This window comes from Sturnus vulgaris, chromosome 1 (genome assembly GCF_052056855.1).
Source record: "Sturnus vulgaris isolate bStuVul1 chromosome 1, bStuVul1.hap1, whole genome shotgun sequence".
NCBI classification, from domain to species: Eukaryota; Metazoa; Chordata; class Aves; order Passeriformes; family Sturnidae; genus Sturnus; species Sturnus vulgaris.
The window spans coordinates 145,178,162-145,191,190 of NC_142243.1; the positions used below are offsets into that span (position 1 = coordinate 145,178,162).

General features: G+C 39.7%; 1 protein-coding gene across 1 annotated transcript in view; it reads right to left on the bottom strand.

Annotated features, from left to right (window-relative positions):
• Positions 1-8,407: 8,407 nt before the first annotated feature.
• The window catches only part of TMEM65 (transmembrane protein 65), a 30,904-nt gene continuing 26,282 nt past the window's right edge, over positions 8,408-13,029 (bottom strand). The window contains exon 7 of the mRNA XM_014870159.2: positions 8,408-11,930. Coding sequence (XP_014725645.2) covers positions 11,838-11,930 — 93 coding nt within the window. The 3' untranslated portion in view covers positions 8,408-11,837. The remainder of the gene's footprint in view (positions 11,931-13,029) is intronic.

Here is a 13,029-nt window from a genome sequence, read left to right on the forward strand (position 1 = left end):
TGTGGCCCTTCACTGGATTTGCTCCAGTATGTCCATGTGTCTTCTGTAACAAGGAGCCCACCTATTGGCACAGGTCCCAGATGTGGGTGGTCACCTCTGCCACAAGGGCAATTGAAGGGTTATGATCATCTTGGGGTCCACCAGGACCCCAAGGGCCTTTCTGGTGTCAGCCCCACTGTAGCAGTGCATGGGGCTGCTCCTGCTCAGGGCCAGCAATTGCCATATCTCTTGGTTGGACATCATGAGGATCCTGTCCCATTCCTCCAGACTGTCCACGTCCCTCTGGATGGCAGCCCCACTCTGGTGCATCAGCCACTCCTCCCAGTTTCGTATCATCTGCAAGTGTGCTGACACAGCAGCACCATCAAACAGGTTCATTAACAATGAGATTAAACAGTTCTGGCCCCAGTATCAACCCCTGGGCCACCAGTAGTGACTGTCCTCTGGCTGGACATGGCTCTGTGCCAGACATTCAGGCAGTTTTCAGTCCACTTCAATGTCCATGTGCTAAAGGCAGGATAAACAACATCCATCACTCTCTGCTTGACCACTCTGCCCATCATCCCTGTAGAAGGGTACCCAAATTCAGTTGGAACTAGAGAGAAGTGGCACACAAGACAAACTACACTATTTTAAAGTTTAAATAACGACGATCCTTGAATTGTGATTCAGTTTTATGCTTGGTTATTCTTGGTTTAAGAATAATCAATTTATAACATTGGAGTGAGATATTACAGTCAGGTAAGTAGCTGTCTCTTCCCATATCTCCCCTGGAAAAGCACAATTGCTAGACCTCCAGCAGAGATGTCATCAAGATAAATGTGTTCTTGAGTGAAAAAAAATATGCCACAGTCATTCATATACTGACTTGTTGCCTCTTGACTTAAATTCATGATCTATATTAAGATTAATGATAAAGACTAAGTATGTGTTTTGAAATATGCATGCTAACGAAGATGGCTTCGTCTGAAGCCAATTGAGAGAGAAATATCATGACTTCTGTCTGCTATTGAGCTACACAATTAACCCCCCACCCCAATTTACTCAATTTTCATTTTGAAATGGAAAAAACTGCACATCTCTGCCAAATTGCAACAAAATGCCAGACGTTTCTAAAACAACCCCAAGATCACAAGGAAAACCATGCAGAGGCCAAACCTTTCAAGCAGGTTAGTCAGAGCAACAAAATGCAGTCTCTCAGGCTCTTCAACCAAAGCATCTCTGATTTTCAACACCTATCTGTGCCCAAAGAATACTGGCAAGCTGCATTCCTGCTGCCTGCCTTAATATCCCTAGTAGCCCATACATCCCCATGAGGCTTTAATGTTAATTTGATAACATTTTGAAGCATTTTTTTCTTATTCCTAACAATTTCTTAGAATAAGTGAATTCTTAACCCTCTTTCACTTATCTGTCCTCTGTTCTACTGACTCATTACTTCCTCCTCCCCATCAGCCCAGTTTTAAACACCCAAATACTATTTTCTCTCACACTTTTCCTATTTGGCTCATCCACTCTGTGCCCTCTAAGTAAAGCTCCACAGCAGCAGGCATCCCTCACATGTCACATCCCTGTTCAAATGAGCTTACATCCCATTTAAACTACCATGATTTCAGTGCTACTTTTTCTCTTTTCCTCCTGTCTCTCCTTCCTGACTCCACGTTTTGTTTTTTTTCCCCAGTTGTGAGCTTCTAACAATCTTTTAGACCTCTCTTCCATAGCATCAAACATTCAGTATGAGTAGCTGGACTTAGCACTGTGCTGCTATGACAGCTGGTTTTGTGTCCAGTGCCAAATTTTCTTTTAAATGCACCAACATCTCCCTGTTGCTGGTACAAACCCATCTCTCCTGGTGCCAGACTTGGCTGCAACCCTTTGCTGTCACTGATGCTGTCTGCCAGGAACTCCTCAATGAATGAGTTTCTTCAGCAGATTTCTTCATCCTCATGACTAGAGGTCAAACATCAGGTCAGCAAGGAGGGCTGAAGCTATGACAGGATGAGTGAGTGTCTCAGGCAGAGGACACACTGAGGCAACAGGGATGGAAAACTTCTCAATGTCATGACAAATTCTGCCACACTTGTGACAAAAAAAGCCCAAATTTGTGACAAAAAAAAAAAAAAAAAAAGATGAGCAGATCATTTCCTTATTCTAAGGAGAAATCTTTATTATAATTTGGTCAAAATAATCCTGTGCCCACAGTTAGTTCTCCTCTTCTAGACTGAAGGGATATTCACACCTTTCTTGCTCTTAGTGCTGTACTTCAGATACTATGAACCTTTTACCCAGAACAGTCTGCACAGACACTAAACATTGTAACTTTCCACACCTGAATGACTCCAGCTTCACCAGACTGGATCCTTGGTAGTTCCATATGTACTTTGGTGTTAAAAGCCCAATAAAATTGACAAATAATATACCTACATTACCCTAGCATTGCAGAGGGCAGGAATGCACCACATCTATGGTGAGATGCTCTGTACCTACATGCAGATCTTACAGGCCCAACTCAACTTTAACTAAAGGGTTTGTCCCAAGAAGTAAATTGGAGTGGCCTCAGCACAGCATGAGTTTACCCCAGGTCTTGTGCACACAACGGGTGCTCATCCTGTGGCAGCTGCTCAAATTTATCTGGAGCTTAAGCTCCTGCAAATGGAGCCTCTCCAAGTTCCCAGACAACCCTCATGCACCTTTTACAGACAAACAATGCCCATGGTGATCTGTGCATCTCACCAGGCGGAGAATCAGACCAGCAGCCACTGGATGGAGGCCCTGCTGTCTGTTCACTGAATTTCACACAAGTCTTTGCACATTTTCCATTTACTATTGTGTTCTGGATGCAGCCTGTCAAATCTGCTCCAAACCGTCTAGAAGACCTGGTATACCACTGCCAGAATCTGCTCTGCCAAGATTTCAGAGCTGAATAGGGAACTAGAGGCTGTGAATGCAGTTTAGCAAAGAATCTGAGCTGCTTTTCCAAAAGTCACTTGAGACATTAAGGCAAGTCTCCAATAGGGATGAGGCACTGTATTTCTTTCAGGCCAAGAATGTAACAGCCTCCCTTCTTAATCCAGTGAAGGACAGCAGCCCTTTTGTTGTCTGCCAACAGAAATGCCACTCTGCCAATCTCACACCACAACCAAAATCAATGCCTTTATTTTGGATTTAGTAGTGTTTAGTCCTGAAGGTAAAAACATTATTATAGCTTTGAGTTTACTCCAAGTTTGGAGCACAGTCATGTTAAAATAAATTCTCATCCACCACTATTATTCTTCTCTACACTTACACTGATTGCAGAAGTCACTCATCTTGTAGACTCTACCATCCATAGATCAAAATCATCATATAGTCAAGAGTCCCAGGAGTCAGGGAAATTAATGTGGGACAGCCCTAGGAGGTATCCATCACATCTGCAAATGCCCATTTCACTGGGCTGGTCACCCCTGTGATTCATATGTGCAATAGACTTTGCTGGCTCATCTTCTCCCAGGATTCAGACTGGGAAGCAAATCTTCAAACTCAGCCCCACAGTCTGATATGCCATGAGCACAGGATGTGGTCTTGAGGAGACAGAAACTACACACAGTTCAAAAGCCATGAAGTGCTGACAGACACTGGATTTGTGGCATAACTTACAGTTAGTCAGCTATTCTTCCTCTTTGGAATCAGGGGGATGCAACATCCTGCAGCGGTGCCTCTCTGACTCCCTGCATGGCTCAGAAGAATGTCTAACTTCTAGACAGCCACACTTAAGTGAGACAAATAATACCCTGCAAACACAGTGACAAGCTGACATGCTGTAGATTCCTCCAGCAGTATTATTAAGTGACAATACCACCAGTGTCTATAAATTGATTCACTAAGATCAGCAAAACAAGAGTTTGTTCCTGTGGGTTGAACATTTAATAGTTCTTCAAAATTATGGGAAGATTAAAAAAAAAGATTGTGGAGAAAACCAGCAAATAATACTGGTTTTGCATGGGTGGTTAAGTAATGCTGAGAATAAGCACAGTTTGACATAACTGGCATTTAGAAGACAGGACACAAAATTTTAATGTTAATAAATAACTAAATACACTTCCCCTTAACTACTGCTTCCACTATGCTATTGGCAGGATACTCTCAAAAGGATTCAAAGAGGTTAGGAGAAAATTCAAACATTTTAAATACAAATAAAACTGAATTGCCCAAGCAGAAATTGGGAACAACCAGTGAGTGTTAGGAGTCATCAGGGTTGGAAAGCCAAAGGTGAATGAAAATGGAGAACATTTCCTCTGTGCAGTCATAATGGCTGACATAGTTTTGACTGCATAGACAAGAGTATCAGGAGGGAGGGAAAGTAACTCCAGCAGATTTTCCTATGTTAGAGCTATCTTGTGACAATCCCTGAAGTACTTCATGCAGTGTTTTAAAGCACTGGAAAAGAGAGTTTATTGCAGAAATAATAGTGCTACAGGGGATTAATGGGATATACAGAAAAGAGTGGTTATGTTCCAAGAGTGACTAAGTGTAGTTAAAAGAATGGATATATTTCTAATAGATGAATATTTTCAATATGCGTATACACTTAACATGTGGAGGAATTACTCAGTGTGACACACTGAGGAGTACTAATTCAAAGCAGCAAACTGAGAACAGTTAAAAATGAAGGTTAGGAAGAAACTTCCACACAACTGAAAGCAAAATATTTCAAAGCTGTAGACCACAGTTTGTAAAAAAGCTATAGCATCACCATGCCTGCAACATCTGACACAATGCTGCCAGGTGCAGGCAGAACAGTCATTTATGGACAGCAACAGCTATGGATGCTTAATTTTTTCTAACACTCGCACATCTCCAGAGTATCCATGCAAAGAAAAAAGCATGTTTAGGAAATGTAGAAACTCCCCCACCTTTTGTTCTAACCATCTGTGGCACTACCACTCCTTCTGCATTTTCTTACAACATGGAAGAAATAAAAGAAATCACCACATCACCAACTAAAGGACACTACCTGCAGACTTTACCCAGAATAAGATTAGATGAGGATGTGAGATAAAATCTGCAAAAACCACAGTGTGTACTGAGAGTTTATCAGAGGACATCCCTGGTATGTTACAAGACATCTGACTCCTCCTGCAGCAGACTGTTTCTTCTTAAACAAGTGCCTCTGGCAGCAGGAGCTTTCTAGCCTCTGAATTGCTGTCTTTGCCCTTTGATCTCTGGTTTTACAGGCACAAAGTGTGAGTGCTGCCTCATGTATGTTTTAAGTCTCTTTTTGTTGGACAATCAGTTTATTTTAGCAGACTGCATTTTTCACGCAGAGTAATTTACAACAGTGATCCCCACTGCTGCGCAACACAGAACATTGGCATCACTTGTCACAGCAGCTGAAAACCAAAACAAAGAAAATTGTAATTTGCTGCCAGCACTGAGTGTCAGAGAGAACAGCCATCAAGAAAGGAGCAGCTCTTCCCTGCTGGAAAGTTTTAAGGAAGTAATTTGTTTCCCTGTCACCCTTCTTTGCTACCACACTGCTCCACTCACAAGGTTGGTTTGCTTTACAACAGCTGTTTCCATCCAATGAACCAGTAATTTCATGGGGAAATAAACTCCTCCATTTCATGGAACAAGCTATCTTGCACAATTCACACTTTCATTGACCAAAAGCAACATGGCACAGGGCAGGTCAGTCAAAACCTGTGCAAACTCGGGGCAAAAGACAGGGCTGAAACTCCATTACACTCCAAATATTCACCACAGCTTAGAGCATATTAGAAGACTGTATGAATTAACATCAGCACTGCATTTTTGGTGCAGAGACTGTAAGCCAGTGCCCTCCTGCCTGCAGCACATGAGCAATCTCACCCTGAACTGCAACACCTACATCAGACAAAATATATTCTGCAGGACTGGTTCTGCCATATACAAAGGGGTCATGAGATATATAACAAAGATGGAGTAGCCCATTTGCAACATGGAAAATCCACATTTAGGTGGGGAAATCCCATTTCAAGAATCCTCCAAATATATGAAAACTCAGCCTTGAAGCCTGAAGGATATCCACACGTGATTTAGTTCACAAGTACCTAAACCCTTCACACGCCATCTTGGTGACATGCAAGAAATGACATCCAATTGCCTTTTGGCTTTCCTAGGAATTTATAATCTGCCAAATCATACAGCCACTCCTTCATCTACTGCCGAGATAAGGAGAGGACAATCCTATGAGATGTTAAGGTTTCCAGTGGAGGTCTTCTTTTTTTAATAGCCACACAGGACTGCCTTTCTCAGCACATTAGCACAATAACCCTTGCCATAAATGAATACAATCCAAGAAAAACATTTCTTTTCCCAGAGAAACTATCCCAGTGTCTGCTTCCCTTTACAATGCAAACGAAGACTACAAATAAAGATGAGACTGCCTATCACAGCATGAACTCTTCTTGAAATGTTTTCCTACAAACAGCGGCTCTGGTTGCAGACTCTTCCTCAGTCCTGACATTCCTTAGCAGGTTCTGGAGCTCTCAGGGAGCAAAGTGTGTAGAAGGATAATAATACCCTTCAGTGTTCCTCCACAAAAAGGGGCAAGTAACTAATAGCAGAAATCATGCAGAGAAAAATGCAGATCTTCACACAGATCTTCATGAAAGCCTACCTGAAACTTCACCAAGAGGCTGTTCCTCTTTTAATATCCAGCTGGCTTTCAGTGTGGTCTTTGGTAGCTTGGCACTTGTATTGCAAAGGTAAATCACCTGTAAACATTCTTCACTTCCTATTCAAGGACCCCTATCCTTTTGCATCCCTTTTCCTTTGATGGTTCCTTCTATGATTCAATAGCTGAGACATGCAGAGAAGCCAGGCTGGGGGAGGGAAACCTCGTCAGCCCTTTGGAATCTTCCCATGTTCCAGCATGTCAAAAGTGCTCTCAAGGCACAGAGAACAGCAGGAAAGTACTATGAATGAAAACCATAAGGTTTTTTTCCTCTTTTAATAAGACCCCTGTGCATCCCCATGTAAGGAAAATGACTGAGAAGAATCTCATTCTCTTCACTTTCCTTCTTGTTGCTAGCTGGAAGTAACAAAAAAGTAATTTTCAGCAAAACTATAAAGAAACACCACAGTGCAAAGAGAGCACCCTGCCAAACACAAGCAGCAATGCTGTGCAAAGACAAGGTAGCACTCCCTGTTATTGTTCTACCAATCCATGGTAGTGCTCAGTGGAAGCCTCTTCTCAACAGGAATCACAACAGTAGGTACCATATAGCAAATCTTACCCTTTGGATCCATGTTTTCTAAACAGTGAATGGTCCCATTCAGGACACTTCATATCCCATAACAAGGTACTATGTTTTGTAACAGATAAATCAATACTCACATGTTTGGAAGTGCTTAAGCTCTCCAGGCAAAAGCATAAGGTCCTTTTCATACCGACAGACAAAAACAACACTCTCTGATAAGCATGGTATCAAGAACAGAACACAAAATGCATTAATTTAAGGTCTCAAATAATTTTGGTATTTCACTGCAACTTAATCTTTGCACATATGCACAGGAGTAACTCATGACTGTGAAGCAGTATTTAGTTCTTTAAGCCATTTGCTCACATGCTGTCCACTACTAAGTTGAAGACTGTTAAGTCAGAACTGTTTCCTGCCTGCAAAAGGCCTTACCTTGGGCATCATCTACTTACAGAAATACATGAGCAGTCCAACACACACGTCTGTCTTCCAACACAAAATAAAAAAATTCCTTCTGCATTTATCTTGCCTGGCTTCAAAATTTAAAGTTTGCCTAAACCCTTGGCCCACAGCCCTCGCCCTGCCCCAACGCTATTTTGAAGTGACACTCTCAATGTCAAGGGTCCTGAACACTGCAACAAAGGAAAAGCCTTAATAAACATCTAATAAAGACTTTAAAATTGGGAGCTTGAATTTGTGTTAGGAGGTCTAGTTATTTTCTTAATATTTTAGATTGAAAAATTCCAGAGGCATAAGACTCTCAGAGCAGGGTGATAATTCCTCCATACTTTATTGAGGCCTTCAGTTTATATGCTGCTGCTCTGTCAGCTTGTCATTAGACAATGTAAAAGAAGAGGGAAATGCCAGGTAGAAGTGTGGCAGACTCTTTGAACAGCATGAATGAAGTTCAACTACACAATGCAACAACAATGGAGTAAAACTCTAGTCAGCCTGTACAAGTTCTCAAAATTAAATGAGACCATCCTTACAGTACAGATGTTTTACTCACAGCACTTCTTGCACAGACATCCACAAAAGGGACTGACCAACGAGTAAAAATAACTTGAGGAGCTCCAAAGTCCAGGAAAGTTCAAAAAGACTTAGTTTACACACAAAAAACTTCAGTTAATTCCAGAAGTTCAAGTGCAAGTGAACTTCTGATTAATATTAATCACAAACACCACCAGTTTACCATGCAAATATTTTAATTATTTAAATTGCTCTCTTCCGAGCATTAAGAGACAGAAGTACCACTCCATGGTGGTATTTCCTATGACAGTGACAAAGGACCACTTCTTATAATTTAAACATAATAAATTCCTGTTTTGTATAACTGAGGCTGAATACCCACAGGATATTATTAACATTTCCCCTCCAGCATCTGGTCTAATAAAGAAACACAAAACAGCTTTGCTGTAGTACAAAAGTTTACAGAAAGTTCAACAATTTAATTAAGGACAATACAAAATATGTTTATGCAAAAGTACATGCATGAGAAAATATTGGCAAGAAGATTTGGGTAACCCTATTATCAGATGCATGTTCTTTGTTCCTAGAGATAACATACAGTCAAAAATACATTTATAATTTAAGTTACAATACAAGACAGTATTTCAAACACAATTTTAGGTCTACCAGCCCTTCAAGGCAAAAGAAATTCCTGTTAACACAGGACAAACTGATAGAACAAAAAAAAAAAAAAAAAAAAAAGAAAAAGCAATAATGAAATCTCTGAACAAGCCTGCAGTGTTTTGTTTTTCCTTTTATCAAGGAGGGAGAAGATACCAGAAAATAAAGGAGACTGTCTTCTCAGTTAGGTTTTTAGTAAGTGTGATCAGAGCATCAGGAATTACTTTGACCCATGTACCCCAGAAAGACCCACTCTCCTTGTGGAGAGACAGGGCACAGATCCTCCCTTCCATATGAAGCAGTGCCGTGTCCACACAAATGTGGATCCTGCAGCCAAAGGAAACTGCCTGGTTCTCGGGGGGCAGCTGGGCCCCAACAAGCACCTTCTCTGAGCCTCCAGCAGCACCACTAATCCTCTCACATCACAAGATATTCTTCACCTTTATCAAACACTGAAACCCCAAAAGTCACCTTCTTCATTATGGTATCGGACTGAAATTCCCAGTATTTCTTACCATGTGTCACTTGCCCTCCACATTTTTGTGGTCAACTAAACAGTTTAACAAGACGACACATGATTAACTTCTTTCAAGATATTTTAGTTCATTGTTTCTCAATAAAAGCACTGGTTGCAGTACAACAGTTTAACATACAGCAACAAAAGGTACTCAATTTACATGCACAAGCCATTTAACAATAGTACACAGTCTTTTCTATTGCCATTATAAAACAAATACTACTGTGACAGCTGGCACAACCTTCCAATTGTTCTCGTGGGTTGTAATAGAGTGTTGAAAACAGTGTTCTGATGGTACAATGCCAAAGAACAGAGATTTGGCCACTGCTGGAAGATTCCAATCAAGATGCCAGTAATGGGAAACAGTGTTGAAATAATTGTAAAAACAGCAACAAAAGATGCTATGCAAGATTGCTTTGACTTGTACTTCAGTTTAAGAAAAATGTGAAAAATACATACAGCCTTGTATAGAAATAAAAGTGCATGCAGAGGCAGAAAAGTTAGACGTTTAAGGCAAGACAAATTCTGGATGAGTAAAAAAACCTCTGAACACTAAAGTACTGTAAACCAGCAGCAATCTATTGGTGAAAGAGTGCATAATTGCCTTTCTGGATTGTTTTTGTGGGTTGGGGTTTTTTTGTTAGTTTTTATTTTGTTTTGGTTTTTTGTTAGAGTTGTGGGGTTTGTTGTTTAATTTTATTTTAATAAAGCTTCCACATTTGAAGTGCAGGCTGAAACTCCTCTGCATTTGTGTTTGATGCTTGGCTGAGCTTTCATTCAGTTTTACAGTTTGGTCCAGATTTGCATGGTTTAATGTGCAAAGTACAGCACATACTATTAGGACAACTCACTCCAAGATTTCAACATCTGCTTTTTAAGAAACAGATACAAGTGTCATCTTCATTAAAGTCAGTTTCAGTATTGCTGTTAAAGGGCTTCTAGAAATCAGACCAGAGAAGTCAGATTTATAACAATGAGATAAGCAATGAGCTTTGTAAAACACACACATATAATAACATAACATACAATAACATACAATAAGACTTTTCCTATAGCAAACAAAAATCATCAGGGGACTTAATTTAACATTTCTTTCTAGGTTTCAGAAGTCCTAGCAATTTCAGCAATAAAACTTTCAAAGTGCCCAGGCTGTGCTGCTTCTTAGTGGCTTTTTCAAATGGTATTCAAACAAATAAGAAACCTTCTTCTCTAAGGGACAATTAGCAGTTTAGCATTATGCTATTGGCAACTAAGATCCTGAAATATTATGAATATTCAATAGTTGTCATCATTTTATTCATAACCATATAAAAAAAGCACAGTTACATGATACTGCACTGTTAGGTCTATAATACGCCAAGTAAGAATGCAAAAATAAAAGTAAGAAAAAAAGTTAAAAGGCCTCAATTCTCCTACTTTTGTTGCTTGGTTTTTTAACTAATTGTCTCAGAAAAAAATAAGTAGCAAAGGCTTAATCTTAAACACAAAGGTATTATCATCATATCAGGTCCTCTAATCCAGACTGATGGTACACTTAACATTTCGACTGAACCACTCATTACAAACTTCCAATGCCAGCATTCATTCATACCCTGAACTGTTCCCTGGCCTCATCTACCCAATCAGCTATTCACATCTTATTTTAAGAAGACCAATTTAAAAAGTTATTTGTGGTTTTGAAACAGTTGGTCTGAATTCTTTAATACCACACTCAAACCAGAGGAAGACAGATTTAAGGAAGTTTCAACTCAATTCTCAAAACACTGTTTAGAAATGAAAAAAGAGGCATGAATATGGAAGTACAGAAGGTGTTAAAACATCACTTTAAAAACGGACTTGGTAGAGAGCCTACACTGGAAACACTTACCTTGTCAAAGCATCAACATGATCACCTCAGAAAACAATTCAGAAACACTTAAGTCAGAATTGTGAAAAAAATGAAACTATACTGTCAGAGATCACTGAAATATCTAAGGCAGTGCAAAATGATGGCTGGTGGGGGGCAACCAGTCACCTTGCAAAGTGAGGGACTTCAAATTACTCATCACTGACCTTCTTGATAATCTGCATTGAAGGACCTGATGAACACCAGTGATATTTCTGTCATGCAATTACAACTGTTAAGCAACCAATATGCAACTCAAGAGTGATACTGTCATCCATGGTGGATTATTGAAGTAATAATCCATTAAAGAATAAATTCAAAGGGGAAAGTGGTAAACATCTTGCCATAAGTGAAAACACTTCAAAAATTTACAATTAAATAAAAAGTTAGATGAAATCTTATAAAAAGAAGTACTGAACACAACAAGGCCACAATAAATTAGTGTTTCCATAAAACGACATGCTGAAGGTTTTGTTCCCAAGTCTATACATTTTTTTTACTGTCTGTTAATTCCTAAATATTGACAGCATAATTGAATAATTGAGGTACAGTAGTTTACATTTGTATATGTCTTGTAAAAAGATTATTATTTTTCTTCCAGTTTTTCTTCTTCCTCGCCAAAGAACAACAAAGGAAACATTCCTAAAATGCAGCCAATGGTCACTCCAATAGCTTTACCCTAAAGAAAGGGGGGAAAAAATTAAGTTTTTCACTGATCAGTTGTTACTCATTTCCCATGCACCACCACAACTAGGAACACACACCCCTTGTTCTAGTTTGCAGCTGGGAGTCACATTTTTCTAAGCATGCAGACTAGAAAGACATAGACAGTCAATGAGAGAGAGAGACAGATATGACAAGGGTAGAAACAGTGTTTGCTATGATAAAAGACAATTCTGAAGAAGGAGGAGGGCAATGATCATGCAGAGCTGCACAAGTGGTAAGGGAGAAAACAGACATTCAAAGAATTAGCAGAATGGCCAGGAAGACAGAAAAGGGAAAAAAACCCAAATCAACAAATCACCAAAAAACACCTACACACATTTTAGGTGCAATTTTAAATGCATCTGCTTGTATCTGGTACTGCAAATCATCAAAAGAATGAGTGGCTACTTGCAAACATGATGCCTTTCAAAGGCACAAGGCAAAACCAACAAAAACTGGAAAACATTTCAGTTGACCTGAATGTGTAAGTCAAGAGGAGAGGAAATAAAGTAAGACAAGCAGCCTCCAAACCACATCAATAGCAGTAGGTGGACAGTATTGAAAAAGTTGAGACAGCAGGCAAAAAAGAAAAAATGCTACCATACAGGCAAAGGTGCACAAAAATCTTTTCATAGAAAAGGAATATAAACAAACTGAGTGCAATGACAGGGTTTTGCCACAGGCTCAGCTTTTACTAAGAAGAGTCTTAGACTATGGGGCAGCTCCCCTGACAACATGTCAGCTCTTCACTGCTCTGTGCTTTGATCTATCACTGCTAAAACCTTTTTCTACCATAACTTTTCCTCAGTAAGTGCTATTTCTCTTCTCTTAAATCTGCAAAAGTATTTTTCCCAATGAAAGTTCATTCTTGCAAAGTGAACTATCTGTTTCTTTACTCAGTTTCTGATAATCTATTTCTTTAATAATTTCTCTCACTGTTGATGTGAGACCGCTTCAAATGTTTAAATGTTTAGTAAGCAATCACCCTGAAAATGCATCTGCAAGATGAATGTCCTGTAACTGTAAACACAGGTAGTAACTATTATTCAAATGCTAGAAGTTTGGCCAGAGAA